Source organism: Jatropha curcas, chromosome 2, assembly GCF_041381405.1.
Source record: "Jatropha curcas cultivar XTBG-Jc1 chromosome 2, XTBG_Jcur_1.0, whole genome shotgun sequence".
Lineage (NCBI taxonomy): Eukaryota > Viridiplantae > Streptophyta > Magnoliopsida > Malpighiales > Euphorbiaceae > Jatropha > Jatropha curcas.
The window spans coordinates 29,111,895-29,133,882 of NC_143152.1; the positions used below are offsets into that span (position 1 = coordinate 29,111,895).

At 32.4% G+C, this 21,988-nt stretch overlaps 4 protein-coding genes across 4 annotated transcripts; 3 read left to right on the plus strand and 1 right to left on the minus strand.

Moving 5' to 3' along the window:
• The first annotated feature begins 1,265 nt into the window (after positions 1–1,265).
• Positions 1,266–9,543, plus strand: TOZ (Transducin family protein / WD-40 repeat family protein). The gene is made up of 14 exons (XM_012214843.4): positions 1,266–1,730; positions 2,087–2,269; positions 3,210–3,359; positions 3,695–3,912; positions 4,075–4,360; positions 4,695–4,829; positions 5,057–5,175; positions 6,169–6,325; positions 6,412–6,658; positions 6,748–6,824; positions 7,692–7,811; positions 8,069–8,199; positions 8,658–8,832; positions 9,002–9,543. Exons 1-14 carry the CDS (start codon positions 1,434–1,436, stop codon positions 9,365–9,367), a joined length of 2,661 nt encoding a protein of 886 aa, XP_012070233.1. The 5' UTR covers positions 1,266–1,433; the 3' UTR covers positions 9,368–9,543.
• A 4,391-nt stretch (positions 9,544–13,934) lies between these two features.
• Positions 13,935–16,828, plus strand: LOC105632461 (cinnamoyl-CoA reductase-like SNL6). Its single transcript, XM_012214844.4, has 5 exons — positions 13,935–14,503; positions 15,077–15,234; positions 15,729–15,920; positions 16,138–16,475; positions 16,570–16,828. Exons 1-5 carry the CDS (start codon positions 14,368–14,370, stop codon positions 16,661–16,663), a joined length of 918 nt encoding a protein of 305 aa, XP_012070234.1. The 5' UTR covers positions 13,935–14,367; the 3' UTR covers positions 16,664–16,828.
• A 360-nt stretch (positions 16,829–17,188) lies between these two features.
• On the plus strand, positions 17,189–17,605 carry LOC105632463 (Plant Tudor-like protein). The gene has a single exon (XM_012214846.2). It carries the CDS (start codon positions 17,189–17,191, stop codon positions 17,603–17,605), a length of 417 nt encoding a protein of 138 aa, XP_012070236.2.
• A 67-nt stretch (positions 17,606–17,672) lies between these two features.
• On the minus strand, positions 17,673–21,613 carry LOC105632462 (plasma protein). Its single transcript, XM_012214845.4, has 7 exons — positions 21,373–21,613; positions 21,059–21,160; positions 20,801–20,915; positions 20,220–20,335; positions 19,384–19,572; positions 18,451–18,593; positions 17,673–18,060 (listed from the first exon to the last, which is right to left on the minus strand). The coding sequence occupies exons 1-7, from the start codon at positions 21,495–21,497 to the stop codon at positions 17,879–17,881; spliced, it is 972 nt and encodes a 323-aa protein (XP_012070235.1). The 5' UTR covers positions 21,498–21,613; the 3' UTR covers positions 17,673–17,878.
• Positions 21,614–21,988: the final 375 nt, after the last annotated feature.

The following is a 21,988-nucleotide window of genomic DNA, read 5'->3' on the forward strand; positions in this document are numbered from 1 at the left end:
TTAAAATAATTATTTTTTAAAAGAAAAATTATATATATACTCATTTTTATTATAATTAATGCTATAATTATATTTAATATTTTTATTATATCTTTTATTAAGTCAAAATAATAAATTTATAATTTTACTTTACTTTTTATTTTTGAAAAATGAAAATAAAAATATTTTTAATGCTAAGATATTTAAACGGGTAATTATAATTGGTAAGGGATAAGCACAGTTTGGATAATTTTCCAATCAAACTATAAATTATGGTTTATATATTTTTCAATCTAAATCAAACTATATAATCAATGAAATCAAATTAAACCAAATCGCAATGGTTGCATTTGACACTATTAAAATAATTTAGTAATTATTTTAATTATAATTAAACAACATAATGAATTCATATATATATATATATATATATATATATATATATAAAATATAATATAATAAAAAATTTCATGACTAACAAAAAAGTACTAATTTATTTGATAACATAAATTGTAACATATAAAATATCAATTTCTGCAATTTAAATTTATAAAAATAATAAAATTATATGTAAGTAATTAATGTTCATGACCTACCAATAATAACTTATTCATAAAATAAATAAAGTTATTTCAATACAAGACAACATTAAAAATATAAGAAATGAAACCAAAAAAAAGTTGTCACGTTCACGGAATGTATTTCCAAGGTGAATTTATTTTGTTAAGGTAAAATAAACTACATGTTTGGAATTTGTTATTGACAGAGTTTGATTCCGTTTTAAATTGTATAATTAAATAAAAATCGAACCAAACTGTTTTAAAAGCGGTTTATTAAATTACTACAAACCAATTCAACCGTTTAAAATGATGAATCATTTAAAATTGAAGAATTGGTGCAGATTGGTTTGATTTTAAGGTTTAAACCATTTAATGCTTACTCCTGATAATTAGGCTTCGGACATATTCACATAAAATTCTAAATAGATTTAGATATTTAATTTATTATCAAGTTCGGATTCGGATACTGCATTTTAAGTGGGTACCGACCCCCAGCCATCCTTAAATTAGCAGCCTCGGTCGCATTAACACGCTTGTCGTTCAAGTTTTTTGGTTTGTCTTCCACCCCAACCGAACGACCTGTAGTTTCTATATCCAAAAGGCGTTCTCTGATACCTTGTCCTTTCTTCCTACTTCCTTCGCTCGTCTCAAATTATTAATCATATCATGACCGTCGATCTTACACGTGGGAACAATCTTAAATTACGGATGAAGCTGTAATAACCTCAAATACAATCGTCCGTACACAATTCCTACCAAGCTTAAACCCTAAAATCAATTTATCAGTCCATCAAAAACCCTAGCTCTCTTCCCTCTCTCTCTCAAGTCCATTAAGAATTATCACTATCTACAAATCCCTATACTCAATTCTGTATCCAAAATAGAATAGTCTTAATGTCGTCGATGCAAATCAAGAAGAGTTACCGGAGCGTGCCGTCGTTGCAGCAATTCTACACCGGAGGACCGTTCGTGGTGGCATCTGATGGCTCCTTCATTGCCTGCGCTTGTGGAGAAGCCATTAAGATCGTGGATTCGGCCAATGCTTCAATAAGGGGCAGTATCGAAGGTGACACGGAGGCTGTCACGGCCCTGGCACTTGGTCCTGATGATAAATTGCTGTTTTCTGCCGGCCACAGCAGGCAAATTAGAGTATGGGATTTGACCACTATGAAATGTGTGCGCTCATGGAAGGTAAGCTTTAGTGGGAATTGAAGTTGGTCTTGTCAATGAAACTGCTAGAGATTGGGTAGAAACAAAGAAATATCAGTTGGATTTTTTTTTTTTAATGTTTAAAATCGTTATTATAAGTTGGGAAGAGGAAATTTTCCTTATTTTGAGCTAAAAATTGTAAGGATTAATTTGCGGTTAATTAAGTGGCAAAGTAGGAATAGATCATTCTGTGATTTTCATATTGGATAGGTTAATTGATGAAATGCCTGCAATATGTGAGTGAGGAAATGGAAGTTTTGATAATGACAAAAGTAAGTAAAATTAGACGCTTTGACATAAAGAGAACTGATATTTGAACAAATATGTACATTGAACAGGGGCACGATGGTCCCGTAATGGGAATGGCTTGCCATGGGTCTGGAGGATTACTTGCAACTGCAGGAGCTGATAGGAAAGTCCTTGTTTGGGATGTTGATGGTGGATTCTGCACTCATTACTTCAAAGGCCATAAAGGGGTTGTGACAAGTATCACGTTTCATCCTGATACAAACAGAATGCTTGTAAGTTTCAAAGCTTCAAGCTGAAAGGTTTCTTACACTCTTATTATGATTCTTACTATTCTATATTGGACTCATTACATTTTATCTTGCAAGTACTTTTTTTTGAATGAGCTTGTCAAAATGAATATTGATTTTGAAGTATACTATCAGGAGAAAGTAGTAGAACTTACAACTGGATTGTTTGGACACACAATCCTGAAATGGATTATGTACTAGAATCAGCTTGCGATAATATAAAAATTCCCTGCAATATCTTGCTAGAGAAGAAAGTGCTGAATACGCATTTATGAACAATTACATTGCGGAAATGAGATCTTGCTGAAAGAGTAAACCTGCTGAAAAGCTCAGCCATGAAGGCTTGTGAGAGAAATAAGAGAGTTAAGCTATTTTGGTTTGGATAACAGTAGCCAATACTTGTGCTTAGGGATGTGTTTCTTGAGGGAAAAAAGAGTGAAGAAACCAAGAAAATGTGGTAATTATAATTGATAATAAGATACTTAATATTCTTGGATGTATATATCTTCTGGCCAATCGATGCTCAATGGGTTAAGCCTAGGTATTTTGGTATCTTTCTATAGTTTTTCTCTACAAAATTGTTGATGATCCATTTTAGATTATCCATAAGATACTTTTTTGGTATCTTTCGATATTTTGTAATTATAATTGATGCTCAATAGGTTGGGCAGCTTGTATTAATTCCTGTTCAATTTGATTTGGTTGAATATATGAACTGTAGTAATTGCTCTTGTTAGGTCCCTTAAATATGATATAAACAGGGTGATTGTCTAGAACAAAGAGTTAATTTTTAGAGGTGCTGACAACATTCACTACACATTGCTGATAACTCCAGAAAATGATTGTGTTTTATTGAACTGCTAGTTGTATTGATCCCCTTTTCTCGGTCATTTATTTATCTTTCAAGGTGTTTTTAATTTAATAGCTTTTCTCTGGAAGTGATGATACCACTGTACGAGTTTGGGATCTTCTAGCCAAGAAGTGCATAGCAACATTGGAAAAACATTTTTCAACAGTGACCTCTTTGGCAGTATCTGAAGATGGATGGACATTACTCAGTGTTGGAAGAGATAAGGTAACATTCTGGTTGATGCCATCCCAAAGATGTGGAATATACTTGTCAAAAGCTAAACATGCCTGCATCTTTCTCCTAATAAATTAATAATGGTGTGGAACAATTGTATAACAGATACTTTGATACAGAACTCAGATCTCTTCAAAATAAAAGAAGTCAAGTGAGTGGAGCTTGATCTGAGTGGATAAAAAAAAAAAAAAATTAATCTTGCTCTAGTTTCATAATTTTGAATTAGGGAATTTCCCCCTAGTCTGCTGCAACTGGATACTACCAGTAGATGCCATTATTGGCATGGGGAAGTTGTTCTCTTAATATTGAGGTTTTAATGATTTTAGGTGGTGATCTTGTGGGACCTTCATGCCAATGTCTGCAAGAAGATGATTCCTGCTTATGAGATGCTGGAAGCGCTGTGTGTAATTCCTTCGCGGACTCAATTTTCCTCATTTCTGGGATCACACAATCAGCAGAGTGAGAAAAATAAAAATGAATCATCTGCAATTCATTTCATTACAGTCGGTGAACGTGGGATTGTACGGATATGGAATTCTGAACGGTAATACAAAGATTATTTCAAGTAATTTGTATGAAATCTATATTAGTAACAAGCATTGGAGATTGGTTGGCCTTGTTATTTATTCATATGTTTCACATTACTTGCTATCTTTAGACTTGAGTGAGTTCTTGACTTAAGTCCTATAATTTGTCTGTTTGACAGTGCAGTTTGCCTTTATGAACAAAAGTCTTCGGATGTTACTGTCATGTCAGACACTGATGAGGCAAAAAGAGGCTTCACAGCTGCTGCTATCCTTCCTTTAGATCAAGGATTGCTTTGTGTGACTGCTGATCAGCAATTTCTATTTTACTTACCAGTTGAACACCCTGAAGAGAAGTTCAAGTTAGCATTGCACAAAAGACTTATTGGGTATAATGAGGAGATTCTTGATATGAGGTTTTTGGGTGAGGAGGAAAATTTTCTTGCTGTTGCTACAAATCTTGAACAGGTAGCATGTTTGGCGATTTCTTTAACCTAATTCCCTAAATCATTTTATGTGCTGATTTATTGAGGAAAAGGCTATATCTGGAAGAAGTCAACTTAAATTGTATCTAACCAGAATGATATGGAGAATACTCAAATTGATCCACGAGACATGCTATAAATTTTTGAATTTCTTTCTCAAGTTGTGATTCCTAATATCTGGAAGAAGTCAACTTAAATTGTATCTAACCAGAATGATTTGGAGAATACTCAAATAGATCCACAAGAGATGCTATAGATTTTTGAATTTCTTTCTCAAGTTGTGATTCCTAATATATGTCTCAATTTTTGCAATGCAGATTCGAGTATATGACCTGGATTCTATGTCGTGCTCCTATGTTTTGGCGGGTCATTCTGAAATTGTATTGTGCCTCGACACTTGTGTGTCAAAATCTGGAAGGACGCTTATAGTAACAGGAAGTAAGGACAATACTGTAAGTTTCCAGTCCTTTTTTCTGTTGATAATGTGGATGGAAACAGCCCACCTGCAATTTTTTTTTTTTTTTTTTTTTTTTTTTTTTATAATGCTTTGAGAAAAGTGCTATAATGGGCTAATTTTGATTGAGCTGTTTCCTAACAGTATACTTTTGCAACTCTTATCTGTTTATTCTGTAAGTTTTGGTGAAATTGGTTCCCATCTCTGATTCTGTTGTCAATATAGGTAAGGTTGTGGGATTCAGAAAGCAGAAATTGCATTGGTGTTGGCACAGGTCACATGGGAGGTGTTGGAGCTGTTGCATTTTCAAAGAAGTGGAAGAATTTCTTTGTTAGTGGTAGCAGGTGAACACTTTTCCTATCAACTGCATTTACCAGTTAACCCTGTAGTATTTTTGCATAATGCTTCTCAGGAGCAATATCGGGAACTTAGAAACCAGTTGTTTAGAAAGTTATGATCATAGATTTAAGTCACAAATAATTCAAATGATGCCATTGTTGCAGACACAATGGTTGAAACCGGCTGCTTTGCGTTTGTCTAACTTTGTGAAAGTTGCAATATGCAACAACTGAATATAGATCCAAGGAGTTGACTGAAATTTCTATTGAAAAAAAGAGTTAATGAAAATTAAGATATTCACTAACTAAAATGCATATATACATCAAAGGAAGATGCTGAATCCACGTATGCATTGTATTCATTATTATCAATCAACTTTTGGTTACCAGCACAAAAGAATTTGAAGATTGAAGACCTGACCTATTACTACTAAATAGAGTAGGGGAATATTGAGGAAAAAGAAACCTAGATCTGCCAGTAAGAAGAAGAAGAAGAAAAAAAAAAGATGCTTTTCATGCATGTAACAAACATTTACCCAATCAAAAAAAGCCTGTACACATAGGCAGTAATTTAATAATAGCTATTTTTTGAATTTGAAGCCATGGTTTTGATTACCTATGTTTGTGTAAACCAATGATCACTGTTTCATTCATGCATGAGACTGTTAGCCTTTCTTTTGAAATTAGCTTTTGCTTTATGGGATCAAAATTAGTGTTTAGTTTTAAACATTGGGTATTCTGTTTCTCATCCCCACTCTAAATGTTTCTTTCATGAAACATGAAGCTTTATAATTTGCTTCATGTGAATGCTACTTTTTTTAATTTGTATGGTGTGTGAATATAACACTGCTTTGGGATTAAAAATTAGAGCATACTTATGTCTCTCTGTCTCTGTCCCTCTTAGTCTCTCTTTCTAATTCTTCTAAAACCTTTTTTTTCCTATCTGATTTTTTCTTGGATAAAATATTTCGAGAATAACTTATATTCATCCTTTTGCAGTGATCATACTATCAAGGTATGGAGTTTGGATGGTGTCTCAGACGATGTGGATCATCTCGTTAATTTGAAAGCAAAAGCAGTTGTAGCAGCTCATGACAAGGACATAAATTCTCTGGCTGTTGCACCAAATGATAGTTTGGTTTGTAGTGGTTCACAGGTCCGTAGCACATACAATCACTGCTCGTGGCTCTCTAGTTTTTCTTTTTTCGTTAATTTATAAATATGATTTGTTTGTTCATTCAGGACCGGACTGCTTGTGTATGGAGGCTTCCAGATCTCGTATTTGTTGTTGCACTTAAAGGGCATAAAAGAGGAATTTGGTCTGTAGAGTTTTCACCAGTTGATCAATGTGTCATTACAGCATCTGGGGATAAAACCATAAAGATATGGGCAATAGCAGATGGGTCTTGCTTAAAAACATTTGAAGGGCACACATCAAGTGTATTAAGAGCATCATTTCTTACCCGAGGCACACAATTTATTTCATGTGGTAATGAATCTTGCTTTACCTTATTGGACTTTATTTGTATTTGCATTGTCTTTGCAATAATATTTAATTCACTTGATTATTTACTTCAGGTGCTGATGGTTTGGTAAAGCTATGGACTCTAAAAACAAATGAATGCATTGCCACATATGATCAACACGAGGACAAGGTGATAAGCCTTCTTTTACTAAATATTTTTCAAATATTAACCTGAGTATTTTTTATATTTGTTTGAATAGTTCTGAAATTTATCCTAGGTTTAACACTATCTACTTCTAAATGCGTAGTTGACTCTGAAACTTATCCTGTTTCATAGAGTAATGTCCTACTGTGAACTTTCTTCAACAGTGTACAACTAAAGGAACAGTAATTTGGTTCTCTTGAATGAATTTGATACCTTTGACTTTTCCTTAAAATTTTTTCTTTCTGGATTATAATAACGAATCTGAAATTAGCTGTGGGAGATGGATGAAAAGGGTGGGGGGCTTGGGGAAGTCTGGACATTATGCTAATTTGCCAGATAGTTGGTACCTATTGCTTAGATCCACTTTTCACCTCACTGCTTAATCAGAAATTAAGGAATAAGTGCACTGAATGATTTATATCATTGCACCTGCTAGCTTCCTCTAGATGGGTGTTTAAGAGAAATCATCAATAAGAAGTAAATGAATAAATACTAATGTTCTAATGTTCCCAGTTGGCAGATAAAGTAAAATAGGATGATGCAAATTGTTAAATCAAAACTTTTAGGCAAAGGCTGAATTCAGAAGTCTTTAACAATTGGATGGTTGTCTTGTCTGCTCATCTTAAACATGTAGATTCCCAATCCAAGGACTTTGCATGTACGTAAAAGTTTGAAATGATTTAAATTTTTTTATCACTTTTTATCAAAAGAAAATTGATGTTTTACATTTTTTAAAATGGATGTTTGAAGATCTTTTCTGTTTTTCTTGCACAATGAATTCATAGAGTTGGTCTTTAAACTATTGAATACTTTTGTTGTGCTCTTTATTGCTTATGTAATTTTTGTTTGCAGGTTTGGGCCCTAGCTGTTGGGAAAAAGACAGAAATGTTTGCAACAGGTGGCGGGGATGCGGTTGTCAATCTGTGGTATGACTCAACTGCTTCTGATAAAGAGGAAGCTTTCCGTAAAGAGGTGATGATCTTCAAATCTGTTGGTGCCTACTGCCTTGTCTTATATTGCCTGTAGCCATTAATAATAAACTGTTAGCCTATATTTTTTCGTCAGCTTATCATTTTGCTTTGCCTCATTGGTTGAACAAGGAATTGATATGTTATTGATGTTGGATATCTCCCAAACAAGAGTTCTTTATTTTTGTTAATTATGTTTTCCATGTTCAGTTTATTAATAATACAATTTTGTTGGATATGGCTACCCTGTTAAATGTGCAGGAGGAAGGCGTTTTAAAAGGTCAAGAATTGGAAAATGCTGTGTTAGATGCTGATTACACTAAAGCTATCCAAATAGCATTTGAACTTCGCAGACCTCATAAACTTCTTGAGTTATTTGCTGATCTTTGCAGGTAAGAAAGGATATAACTCAAACATAGATGCATTTAGGGGTGAGCATTAGGTTCAGTTTAATCAGTTGGTTCAGTTAATTCAGTTCAGTTTGAAAAAGTACTGAAAATTTCAAACTTCAGTTTTTGCTTTGACAACTGAACTAACCGAATAAACCAACACGCAAAGAGGTTAACTTTAGTTGTTTGTGTGACTGTTTTCCTGAAGTAATTAATTTTTTTTTACCTTGTTTGGATAGAGAGGTTAAAAGAAATGATAGGGGAGTTCTTTTGTTGTGAATATAAATTATCTGTAATTGATTGAATTCTCTAGCGTAATTTGGTCTATATTATAAATTGGCCTGCTATTATAAGTTAAGTTAAAATTTTATTGTAATTACAAAAAGATGATTTGTTACAACCTTTTCAATTAAGTAATTCGGTTGGGTTTGAAAATTTGCCCAAAACCAAATGTCCTGCAGGAAGAGGGAAGCTGACTATCAAGTAGAGAAAGCTCTTCATGCGCTTGGCAAGGAAGAACTTCATCTACTCTTTGAGTATGTTCGTGAATGGAATACAAAACCAAAGCTTTGTCATGTTGCACAATATATTCTCTTTCGAGTTTTCAACATTCTTCCTCCAACTGAGATTCTCGAGGTGATTGGCTATAGCTTACCTTTGTTCCTATTAGTCAAGGTCATATCATAAAAAGCATTCTGAGGAATTGCTTGGGTTGACCATTGACATGGTCTTCAGTTTGACCTGAACAATCTACATTAACTACAATTGTGCATGTTGTGTATATCTTTTGATGTTATTCTTTCAGATAAGAGGGATTGGAGAACTTCTTGAAGGTCTTATCCCATATTCTCAGAGGCACTTCAGCAGGATAGACCGACTTGTAAGAAGCACATTTTTGGTGGACTATACTCTGAACGGAATGTCAGTTATCGAGCCAAATGCTCAAACTGCTGAACCAAAGGACAGTTCTTATGCATCCAAGAATGTAAATGATAATAACAGCATGCTTTTAGATGAACAAGCCGAGGAAGAGCAACAGCAGACTCCTGAAGTGTCAAAAGAGAAGAATAATTCCAAGAAACGGAAATCAAAGAAAGGTAGAGATGGCTCACATAAGAAAGTGAAGGGTTCAGCTTACACAAGTATAGCCGCAATTCCATTACAGCCATAGGACAGTTCTGGACAAGTGTGCTCTTACTGTTACATTGCAATTTTGACCATGTAAATTTCTAGAAATTTGGAGAGTATTCTCTGAATAGCTCAATCCTTCAGTTTTTTTTCAATCTGTTTGTAACATAACATTGTATGCTGATTTTTGTTCGTATGATAGAGGTTGAATAGCATTTATTTTTTCTTTTGAAAAAAGAAAAAATTTATTTAACAGTCTAACCTAAACCTAATTTACTCCTACCTAGCGCTCAGTTCCAATTTTAGGAAACAAATGCCTTATCTCGGTTGCTCATCAAAGAAGTCTCTAATCCCCTAGCTCCACAAAATCTCTATTGTCAAATTCAAAAACTTCTTAATTTAAAATCAGGCATCTTTTCTCCTTTCTACGTAATCTCTTGCCCCAATCTCCTCTCACATTTTTCAAATCTTAATTTTCTCCTTCTCATCCTCCGCCTCCTTTGAGCTTATTTGTGGCATCCCCAACACTATTTTCCTTATCACCACTTGCACTTCTCAATTACAACATTCTCACTCTCTCAAGTCTCAACAATGCAAATCTTCTAATTTAGATATTCTAAAAGCAAGGATGAGCGGTCTAAAGAATAACCACGTGGATGTAGGGTGGTCACGGTTCTGAAACCGAATCGGAAATTGACGATTCCGGTTACAGTTTGGAACCGAATGGTTACAGTTGTAGGTCCGGTTCCTTAACAGTTCTAAAACCGATGGTTCCATCCGGTTCTCTAACCGGTTTTCCAGCGAATCGCATAATTGTAAAATTAAAAAGTAGAGAACATTTTTCTTCAAAATTTAAAATTTAAAAATTTGTGAAATAATTTGTAAAAAAAAAAAAAAAAAAATTACCCCTTAAAAAAATTAAAAAATGCTTGAACTTAATTTTTTTTTTAAGAAAAAAAGTCTTCAACTTAATTTATTTTTTGTTTAAAAAAGTTGCAACTTATTATTATTATTTTTTTAAAAGGGCTTGAACTTAATTTTTTTTTCAAAATTAAGTTGCCTATGTATCCTATTGGGGTTTAGAGAAATCAAAGCTCACGTAATTTTTATTTACCTTAAAACTAATTTCACCCCTTTTACCTTAATCGCTATTTCCACCGCCAGTTAATGTTCATGTTGACGACCTATCGTAAAGATCATATAAATCTTCATTTTCTTTGATATTCTCTTGTGCTCTTAATTCGGCCTTGCTCCAATCATACATGCATGATTATACTTCTAATGAATCGGGTATCATACTAGATCATGTTTCATCAAATATTTTTCCTCCTTGACAAAAAACTTGTTCAACTACAATAGTGGAGACCGAAGTCGCTAAAACTTGTTCCGAAAACCATAACGTGGCCGGGTCTACGTGGATACAAGCTGGCGTGTTGTGAGACCAACTAAATCCTAAATAAGCAATTGACGTGTTGCGGAACTAACTAACCCCAAATAAGTAATAAACTAATGGATTCTCAATGAATGTCGTAATTGACAGTAAAAAACAAAGTCTAAGGTATCACTTGACAAAATTAAAACCAAAATCTAAAAAATTTTGGTGATTTAGCCTAACAAGCAAAATTTTGAAGTAAAGGAATTCGGTTTCTTTGGTCTAAACTAAATAATAATGTGCATTCCTAACTCACAGGACCCATTGGGCACCAACTACTAAAGATGGCCTGAAATAGGTGGCTGTGGCTGGCAAATGGCGATGGCATAAGCCAGAGACTCCTCAATCCCATCCTTTCATTTTGTCGGCTAAATAGATATGAATTCAATCGAACTAATTTCATAGGCTTGATTTTATTCCATCTACCACCAAATAAATTTCTAGAAACACCTTCAAATATATTGGCTTAATGATTTTTTTTTAAAAAAAAACTTCAATTTTATATATCTCTCATAATTGTATTACAAATTTTATCTTATTTTAATGTTATAAGGTGATATTAAAATTGAATCTATTAATGTGATAGAATTTGAATTTGTTTTTAATTTTTATTGAAATTAAATTCACTATAAAATTTAAAACGTAATAAATAAATTTGACGAAATAAAAAATTTATAATAATTTTTAAAGAAAAGCAGAAATCAAAATATATTTTTATTATTAAGCCAAACATATATATATATATATATATATATATATATATATATATATATATATATATATTAATTCGTGTGATAAAAGAAAAGAAGCTAACTGCAACAATTTGGCAAATTGCGTGTGGTCCAGCTTGAACTTTTAAAGCTCTTATAAAATGTCACCTCCCTTTCTCCATCAAAATTTCTCTACCTCAAATTAGATTACCATGAGTCTATACATAGGAAAATTAACTATTTAATCCTTCCATTTTCATCAAAATTCATTAATTCATATTTAATGTTTTGTCTTGTTAAATTATATAGCATTTTCTGTCAAAAAAACACATTTTGCTAATAAACGAAGGGCTAGATAATTCTATAGTAAATGTGAAAGATATAAATCGGTGGTGGTCTGATTGGTTTTCTTACTTATGTAAGGAAAAAGAAGTTTCAGATTTGATTGCTCTCGACCAAGGTTGTTAGGCTCCCTATTGTATAACCCGACATTATATTAAATGTGAAAACTCAAATAAAAATAGATAATAATTATTTTTAAAGTATTTGACAATAAAAATAATAGTTTTTCTTTGACAGAATGATTAGATAGTTTAATGGGCTAAATCTCAAATATAAATCAATCTAATAATTGATAATAATTTCAAATAAAAATCAACTACTTATCTAATTGTTGTTACTAATTAGTTAAGCCGGCAAAATATACTTAGTGGCCTTTATTGACTAAAATTTTTAATTCCATCAATATAGCTAGGATAGGAAAATTTTGATTTTTACTCAGTTTGGAAAAAAACGAATTTCATAAAATTTTGTGGAATTTATTTATAAATCTAAAATTTTCAAATGAAGAATTAAATTCTAAATTTAAATATGAATTTGAATATAATCAAACCAAACTTTATAAAAAAAAATGAAATTTCTAAATAAATTCCATAAACTTATATAACATAAAATTTTATGATAAAATTTTTCATGCTCCTAGCATTCTAAAGTTATTATACTAACGGAGTTTTAGAAATAGAAATAAATGAATTATCAATTTTGAATATTTTTCAAACATAAAAAATTTATTTACAAATGACTTTCACATTTTGACTTAATTTATGCTAAACGGAGCATTAATATACTTCCTCTGTCCCATTTTGTTTGCTTGTTATTCATTTTTTGGATGTTCTAAAATATTTGCAAGATTTCTAAATTTTGATATGTAAATAATTATTTTTCTCATGATAATTTTTATTATCTTCGTTAAATGAAAGACTTTTATTAATATCTTAAGGAGTTAAGCACAAAAAAATGCAAAATAATTTTTGTTGATTGAATTCTTAATATGCATGTTTTGTCAAAATATACAAATAAAATGGGATGAAGGGAGTGTAAAATATGTTGCCTTAAAAACTTTGAGGCTCCATTTGTTTTCAAAAAATAATTTATTGACCAATCATAAAATCTAAGAAAATGATTTTACAACTTTCAAGTAGTCAAACCTTTTTGCAATACATACAGCTGAAATAGCCATTGGAGGTAAATAATAGAATGTGACATTATCATTTGAAAATGTAATCAAAAAATGATATTGATTTAATTATTATAATACGTATACATTTTTGAAATTCAAACCACCAATGATAAAATTATTTTTCTAATTCAAAGATTTGAAGTCTTTAACTAAAAAAAATCAATAATTTATCCGTATTAAATCACGTACAAAAAAAATTTTATTCTTTTTTCACCTTAAAACCCTTTATTATACAAGGCTAAACTCGTTTTTTTTTTTTTTTTTTTTTTTTTTTTTTTTTTTTTTTTACGTTCTCCTATGTTAGGGCTTTAGGCAAATTAATTAAGTTCAATTTTAAAATTAGAATATAATTAAAATAAAAGGTGCAATTCAAATTACCCTAAAGACAAATATCATTTAAGAGTGAAATTAAAATAATTCAAAAAAATTCAAGATGAAAAATATGGTTTAGTCATAAAGTTTATTAATTTCAATATGTTTTAAATGATTTCTGATTTTAATAAAAAAATTTATCAAATTTTTATTATATCAGAAACAATATCAATATCCATGTCTATCAATTTAATTTCAATTTAGGAACAATTCCAATTCCTAATGAAACTCTTTTATATTGGATCTGTTCCATCAGAGAGCCGGCCCTGAAAATCTTGGAAGAACAAACACATAAAGATAAGGAAAAGAATACAAAACTCATGATTCAGTGAAAGAAACGGAGAAATCTTTTGGCTTCTTTCTTTCTTTCTTTCTTTTTTCTTTTTTTAATTTAATAATAAAGTCAACGGCTGAATTGAAAGACCACAGAGTTTGACCTTATCCTTCCTTTCTTCTTCTTCTTCTTCTTCTCCTACTTTATTAATTGCTTTTCTTCAACCTTAATCAACGGGTCCAGCTTGCACAAATAATTCCCATTATATGTATACTACTTAGTTATATTATTATTTTTTTTCCTACCAGTAAGTTAGGGATGGAGTGTTTGCATTTTGTTTTATATTTTCATATAAAAAAGTGTTTTTCATTGTCACTTGCACAGTTATACACTCTCTGTCTCTCTCTCTCGATATAAATGATAAAAGAATACACACGCTCACTTACTACCAATTGCCAGACATGAACCGACCAAAATTTTAATGCCACCCCTCTTCTTTTTCGAACTCTAATTTCTGTCTTGGCATTAATTGTCCCACACCTTCCCAACTATATACTAACCAACCCCTTCAATGCTCTCTCTCTCTGTATATATGGGTGTATGCGTTTCCTTCTTCCAAGCACTTAGACATTGACATTTTGCTTTTCGTTCATTTCCATTTGTGGAGTTTGTTTCTTGCTTCAATTGCTTTCTCTCTTGTTTTTGCCTACGAAGAAAATTTTCTTTCTTTGCTATAATGGCTCCAGCTGCTTCTTTCAATGAATCTTCAAAGACTATTTGTGTAATGGATGCTTCTGGGTGTTTAGGCACAAATCTTGTGCTCAGGCTCCTGCACAGAGGCTACACTGTTCATGCTGCTGTACAAAATCATGGTTTGTCTTTTTACTATTTATTGCTTTCTTTTGTTGCTTCTGGTTCTGGGTTTCTTACGTTCTTGGAATAAAATTACTTGTTTAATTTTGCCCTAATTTTTCTTATATGTTCACTATAATGTTCAAATTCGGGCTTTGAAATTTCTCCAATGTGTTTTAATTTGATGACATTTTTAAGCTTCCCAAGATTCTTTAGATCATCAAATTTTTAACTAATGGAATTAGTTGGCAAAGTTATTATATTTTTTTGTGGAATTATCATGATACTGTACATGGAGTAGAATAGTAGTGATGAGCTTGAGGGGTAATGCAAAAAAATGGCAGAATCTATATATACATATATAAATCATATACATGCATGCACTTTTTTAATATTTACATCATGTGCTAAATAGTTGGAGAAATTCAATGGAAGAAACCACAGGTAGGCTTCATCAATTTCCAGTAATGATTGTTTATTCCATCTATTGGTTGTCTAATTATTTTATCTTTTTCTTTGTCCCTGGCATTTTTTAATATGTATATAGGATGCTTATTTTATTGTGTGACTGTTGTGGATGCATGAATTTGCAGGCAACTTGAAATATTTTGAAGAATTATCCCGCAATAGCAAGAAATTGAGGGTTTTCTACTCTGACCCTTTTGATTATCAAAGCATAATGGATGCACTAAAGGGATGTTATGGCTTGTTCTATTCCTTTGAACCTCCATCAGATCAGCCCAATTATGATGTATGTCATTAATTCATTCATAAATAGCTATTCATATATTCTAAATACTTAGTTATGGTATAGACTAAAATGTCCAAGGCATATTTGTGTGTGTGTTGGGTGTTTGATCCCTTCAAAAAAACTTACATTACTTGGTTATGTTAATACCAAAGTAATTATAAAAGAGAAATTAAAGAAAAGAGAGAAGTTATTTTACATTTAGCAAGCAACAGAGGCCTTTTGAAGCACTAAAATTGAGATGCTATCCACTTTCTTGATAAAATCTTTTGTTCTTTTTCTTTTTGTGTTTTTAATCTTTCCTATTCCTCTTCCTGCCCCCAGAAGCAGGTTGATATTAGAATGACAATTCCTTTTGTTTTGACAGATAAATCTTCTTTAATATGAAAACTTGTCAGATAATGGATACTGTAGTAATTTTGTGTCCTTTCTCTCACATTCATTTAAATTGTGTTCAAGATATGCCTTAATAATTTGAATAACAATGCTTGGTGCAGGAATTTATGGCGGATGTAGAGGTAAGAGCAGCGCATAATGTCTTAGAAGCATGTGCACAAACAGAAACCATAAACAAAGTTGTCTTCACCTCCTCTGCTACAGCAGTTATATGGAGTAACAATCACAATAAGACTCCTGATGATATGGATGAGAGAAATTGGAGTGACATAAATTTCTGCCGCAAGTTCAAGGTACATACTGTGTTTATATATATTTATATTGTTTCTTGAGTTGCTGTTAAAAAAAATATATATATATATATATATATTATGTGAAAATGTTGAATCTAGGTTATTAAATTTTATTTTTAAGAAAGATTTCACCTTTTTTTTTGCATTACTTGCAATTCTGCAAGTAATTATCGGATAGATGTATTTGGATTGACAAGATTGACTCGTTTTTATGCAGCTATGGCATGCAATGTCAAAGACACTAGCAGAGAAGACGGCTTGGGCGCTAGCAATGGACCGGGGAATAAATATGGTGAGCATAAACGCAGGGCTCCTGATGAGTCCTGATTTGACAATCACAAACCCTTATTTAAAAGGAGCAGCTGAGATGTATGAATATGGAGTATTTGTTACAGTTGATCTCAGTTTCAATGTGGATGCGCATATTTGTGTTTTTGAAGACATTTCATCATACGGAAGGTATTTATGCTTTAACAATGTCATCAACTGCAATGAAGAAGCTATTAAGCTTGCACACATCCTAGTGCCACCCTCCGAATCTTCGGTTCCTCAAAGGTTAGTTTAAAAGAATTTCTGTTAGGAACTATCAAAATAAACTTTTGTATACATTACTCAATTATTGATTATATAAACGCTTTTTGTGGTGCAGCTTTGAAGATACAAGAGTACATCAACAGAGGATAAGCAACAAGAAACTGAATAAACTGATGGTGGATTTTGATAGTGAGCTTCAACTACATTGAATCATTTGATTTAATTTGATCTCTGAACTGTTCTTGACTGTGAGAGCTGTCAACATGGCTTGTAACTGTACAAATTGCGGTTTATCTGTATGTTTGCAATGCTGTGGATACCAGTATGTATGAAATGATTCAATTTTTTTACATGGAGAAAATAATTTCATGGAATAGTAGTACTTATTTTTTAATTACAGTATTTGCTTTTTAAATAAATATATTAATCTGATGATCTTATTTTGCGTAGTCTAAAATAATAAGAATTATCAATTATCAAAATGAACGATTCCGTTTAATAGGAGGAAAGACAGGGAAACCGACATCGTGCATGTAATATTGAATTCTAAATCCTACGAGGATTTGGAGAGATTAAGAATTAACAACCATAAAAATAAAATACATAAACCTCCTCTTTCAATTCCAAATACAACTAGGAAAGGAACGAACCGACCTACTACTATATATACAATTCAAGTTCAAGAAACCAATATGATCACATTCTTCAGAGAATTTTATTTTTCTGTGCAAAAAATGAAGTTTCTTAAAAATCAGAAGGTAGAAGTATGCAGCAAGGAAGAAGGTTTCGTTGGCTCTTTCTATGAAGCAACTATCCTCAACCCCATTTATGACAACAAACAAGTGTTCTATGAAGTTGAGTACAAGAATCTGGTAGAGGAGAAGAACGAGAACAAGCCTCTGGTAGAGAAGGTCCGGCATGATGAAGTCCGGCCACTCCCTCCGCCAGTAGTGAACGAGCGAGGGTATTTGGTGGATGAGTTGGTTGAGGTTTTTGATAATGATGGATGGTGGTTTGGCACGATTACTGGCAAAACAGGGTGCTGTTACTCTGTCTACTTTCCGACAACTGGTGACCATATGGAGTACCATGTTTCTTGTTTGAGGCCTCATCAGGATTGGGTCCAGGATAAGTGGACTTCCTACAAGTGAAGAAGAAAAACATATTTCTTCCTTTCATTTTTTGTTTTCTTCACTGTTTTAGTAACACTGTAACAGATACTAGCAAAGGATTGATGTCAGGTATTATTGAAACTAATTATAAATAATAAATTGCTATATTTTGAATCTCGTCTCTTAAGAAAATTAATCTGATATGAGCTAGATTATTATAATAACCCCACCAGCCCACACTATACATATAACAAGCCTTCAGATACCTCCTTCGATTTCGGAAATGAAGGTAAACATTCAGTAGAAATATCTTCAGGCACTTAGCGTCATGGAGATGATTGAAGAAAGCTTGAATTTGCGGACTTTTTTGCTGTCCTCTGGCTGAAATAAGACCTCAGTGCTTGACCTTACTGTCACTTCTTTCCACTCGGAACCTGAAGCACCTTTGCTTCGATAATCTCGAGGAGAGTACAAAACTTGAAGCTTTGATTTAGCTGCAATTAATCGCGGAATTTTGAATAGATAAGTCAAAAGTAAAATATAAATGTTAAAAACCATAAATTAATGATTCATTTAAGCAAAACCCTTTCAAAAAAAAAAAAAAATGCTTTCCAATTAAAGAAAATTTATGAATATGCCTGAGGTTCCTTCACAGAAATTGAAGATTTTCATTTAAAAGAATTTTCAAAACAGGAGACTTCTTGCATTGCAGGCTCTAATAGAAGTCATATAATGCAACAACAGTCCCTTCACTTGCAAGGGCAGAGTTTTTGTGATTTGGAATCATAACCTCCAAGTTGCAACACAGTTTCATATTTGCACAATACCTTCCCTATAGAATTAAAATGATCATAAAAATTAAAACAAGAAATTTGAGCAATTACCCAGTCCCAACATGCTTGTCTTTTGGACAACAAGACGACCCACTTTTGATCTCTTGATGTTTCTCAAAGCTGTGATATCTTCTTCCTTTCCTTTAAATTCCAGAAATTCTCCTAAGACATATTTGTTACCTTTAAGCTCCAACCTGCACACAATTAAAGACAAATCAAGTAGTTTTCTAAAGGGAAAACCGTATGGATATATATAATGATGCTGGGAAGACTGAACGAACCATAATCAAACAAGTAATAATTTAAATTTGCTTCACTTCTAGAACTTGAACTGGGAACGGCAGAAGAACTTAGCCTACATATACTATGTTCTACAATTGCAGTATTTCTGACTCAATCACACCTTTGCCAAAGGTTAAGTGAGATTATGCAATCACCAGAAGCAGAAACTTGTCATCAACAAGCCAGTAAAAATTTAAAGAAAAGAAATCTGAAAGCATAGAGAAGGACAAGTTGACAATGGATTGAAAAAATTTGAAACATCCAATGTTAGTACGCTCTAGTGCATTGACCAACAGATGACTCGACCAGTCATCTTAAGATATATCTACAACAGACTTGGCTGAATTAGTATTAGCATTTCTTCAGTTTTCCTCTAAGCCCTAAAAGCTCTTACTTTTTCTCTTTTAACTCTTGTATTCCCTAGTCCGTGCTTTAATATTTTGGCTAGAAACCAATGAGAAATTAATTTGACAAATTCAAAGACATTCACAAAGTTGAATGAAAAAAGCAATGCTTATCCTTCTCTTTTTGAATTATGTAATACCAGATCAATGTAATGATGGTTTATACAAAATATAGAGAGGATAACTAAATATAACAAAAATGCTTTATTTGACCAAACACACAACATAATAAACAGAAAAAAAAGGCAATTCATTCAGAGAACATTCATATCCAGTTCTTAGGCACAAAGCAACAAACCTATCCCACATTGGAGCAGTGCTCAGAATGAAATTAAGCTTCTCATGTATAGATTCCTGCATCTCTTTCTTTCCACCACGAAAGGCACCCTTAATCCAACCAGAAAACATACTTTTGGGTTCTGGTTTCAACTGTAACCATTGGTCATAAGTAATGACCTCAGATGGGAAATAGCTTGAGTGAACAGTCCTAGAAGAATAATAGAATTTTCTAATGTTAACAGAATACAGATTCATAATCCAATAAGGAATAAATATTATCCAAAACATGCCTTACACAGAGCAAAATACAAGTCCTACCTATTCCTCAGAACAATACCAGCTATTATCATTATTATGCAACATAATTTATAAACTTAAACATGGTTATTATAAACTCATTTTAATTCCTAATACCTGATCTTTTCTAAAAAAATTTAAGCTCAAAACTAGGGAACATTATTAACTCCGAATGTAGTTACATGCAGAGCCACAATTTTCTCTCGAATATTACAAAATTTATTCAATCCTAAAACTTAACTGAGGCGTACACTGCTAAAATTCAACTCCTTTCCAAACCCTCTAAGAAGTGGTAAATGGCAAAGGAGGCAGACCGCATCCAGACGTATTAAGTTAAGTTGGATACCAAAGAAAAAAATTTATTTACCATTCAAATAAGACACTGGAGCCAGAAAGCACAAAGTGTATATCACAAACTAGAATCCACTTTTTTCCAGGACATAGACATGCATTTTATGTGTCTATGCACATGTTTGTTTAATAATTAACTTTCAATTTATATTACATCATGTACATAGTTCTTAATGCGCATATCCTTTAAGAAGGTTCAATACATACCAGAACTTTGGATTGGGAAGAACAACTTTGTACGACAAATATCCTTCTGGAAGAGAAACTCCTCTTTGTTCAAGATATGATTCAAGAACTGAAGATTGTTTCTTTGCCTCCTCCACCTGAAAATATTAGTAGAACAGTTTTCAGATAATAGGTGGCCGGATACAATTCTGAATTCTTTATCATGTTATAACTGCCAAAAACATAGCACGTTACATATTCCAAAATGATCTAGAAGCCAAAGGCATGAAATGATTTTGGGGTGAAGAACATAAACATCAAAAGTTAGCTTCCTAAGGGACTGAAAACGGAAGAGAAAATGCAAGCATCAAACTAGATATGGCTGCTATAATACAGCATTATAGATGCCCAATAAATTTGTGCTGCTATATAATTTCTTTTATTAATGAGACTCAAGAATAACCCAAACTTATTAAACAGCTATTCCATATATAATAAAGAAAAATCCAAATAGTTTAGCAAAGAAAGTAAACAAGCACAATCATACTACTAACAGACAATAAATGCACCCACGAAAACAAGAAAAAAATGTAAGCGACAAATCCCATTGCAACATGACTTACAGGATCAGGATAACGCTGGGCCTTGTGTTTACTGCTACCTTCACAAACCCAGCTACCATCACCACTGATTGATACAAATCCTGAGAAATTCTTCACAGATATCACCACTGCCTCCCTGCAAAAAAAATAAAAATAAAAAATAAATAAAAAAAAAAAATAAATAAATAAATAAATAAATAATATAATCACTTGTTTTGAATTAATACTCATCAGGCAAGTGCACAATAAAACATTCAACAAAACTTCGGAGGCATTTACCCTTTGGTAACAAGCACCATATCCACATTCTGTCGCGAACCGGTATCAGCATCTGGAATTCGAAGCCCAACATATACCTTTCCTTCGTAAAGCTTTTCAAGTCTAACAATTGAAAAGAATTAAAAGAAACAAACACATATATGACAAAAGCAAATTAAGATTATCTATAATGAAACTGAACTCTAATACTACAATGACCAATCAATTTGGTCAGCTAAACAGGCAACGCCAATTATACTTTTACGATGATTTATTTTCTCAGGGAAGCCATTTCTTATAAATAATAGAACAGAATTTCGGGAATTAATTAATACTTATTAGCGACGTTGAAGAGAGCGCTGGTATCAGAGGTTTCGATTTCCAAAACGTCGTCGTCGTCGGAGAAAAAGCGCCGGAATAACTTGTAAGCGATTAGTCCGCAGAGGATCTCGATCCACATGATGATGAAAAATTGGTGTTTGGATGCCGAGAAAATATTTCTGATTTCTTTTGCGGGAAATGGAAAATGGATTAACAGGAGACCACAGGTAGTTTGGAAAAGAGTGAAATGGGTGTACTGTTATCATTTATACCATCTATATTAGTTTCCTTTCGCATTTGTGGGACCGCGTGGGACTAACGACTAACAAGTAATAGAGCTGCTTAATAGCTAAGTAAACGATTAAATGAAGATATATTTACTTAAGGCAAGTATTTTTTATATTAAATATGTTTCAAGGACCTTTTTATAATAATCCATCCAATAAATAGATTACCGGCCCAATCATTTCATAATAGGCTTCTTGATTCAGCCCTTATTCCTTTTTCTGTTAATTTTTGAGCCCATTAATTTTCGGTCTATGAACCAATTTGAAATTAAAATATATTTACTTATTATTTTGTAATGTAATTTTAAATCCGATGTTTGATAAACTCGTTTTTATACTTTTT

Coding starts and splice junctions, on each gene's coding strand:
- TOZ (XM_012214843.4), top strand. CDS start 1,434: ATGTCGTCGATGCAAATCAAGAAGAGTTACCGGAGCGTGCCGTCGTTG. Junction 3,913..4,074: donor CGGATATGGAATTCTGAACG/GTAATACAAAGA, acceptor TCTGTTTGACAG/TGCAGTTTGCCTTTATGAAC. Junction 6,326..6,411: donor TGGTTTGTAGTGGTTCACAG/GTCCGTAGCACA, acceptor TTGTTCATTCAG/GACCGGACTGCTTGTGTATG.
- LOC105632461 (XM_012214844.4), top strand. CDS start 14,368: ATGGCTCCAGCTGCTTCTTTCAATGAATCTTCAAAGACTATTTGTGTA. Junction 15,235..15,728: donor CAGATCAGCCCAATTATGAT/GTATGTCATTAA, acceptor TGCTTGGTGCAG/GAATTTATGGCGGATGTAGA. Junction 15,921..16,137: donor ATTTCTGCCGCAAGTTCAAG/GTACATACTGTG, acceptor GTTTTTATGCAG/CTATGGCATGCAATGTCAAA.
- LOC105632463 (XM_012214846.2), top strand. CDS start 17,189: ATGAAGTTTCTTAAAAATCAGAAGGTAGAAGTATGCAGCAAGGAAGAA.
- LOC105632462 (XM_012214845.4), bottom strand. CDS start 21,497: ATGTGGATCGAGATCCTCTGCGGACTAATCGCTTACAAGTTATTCCGG. Junction 21,161..21,372: donor CTCTTCAACGTCGCTAATAA/GTATTAATTAAT, acceptor TTCAATTGTTAG/ACTTGAAAAGCTTTACGAAG. Junction 20,336..20,800: donor CCCAGCGTTATCCTGATCCT/GTAAGTCATGTT, acceptor TAATATTTTCAG/GTGGAGGAGGCAAAGAAACA.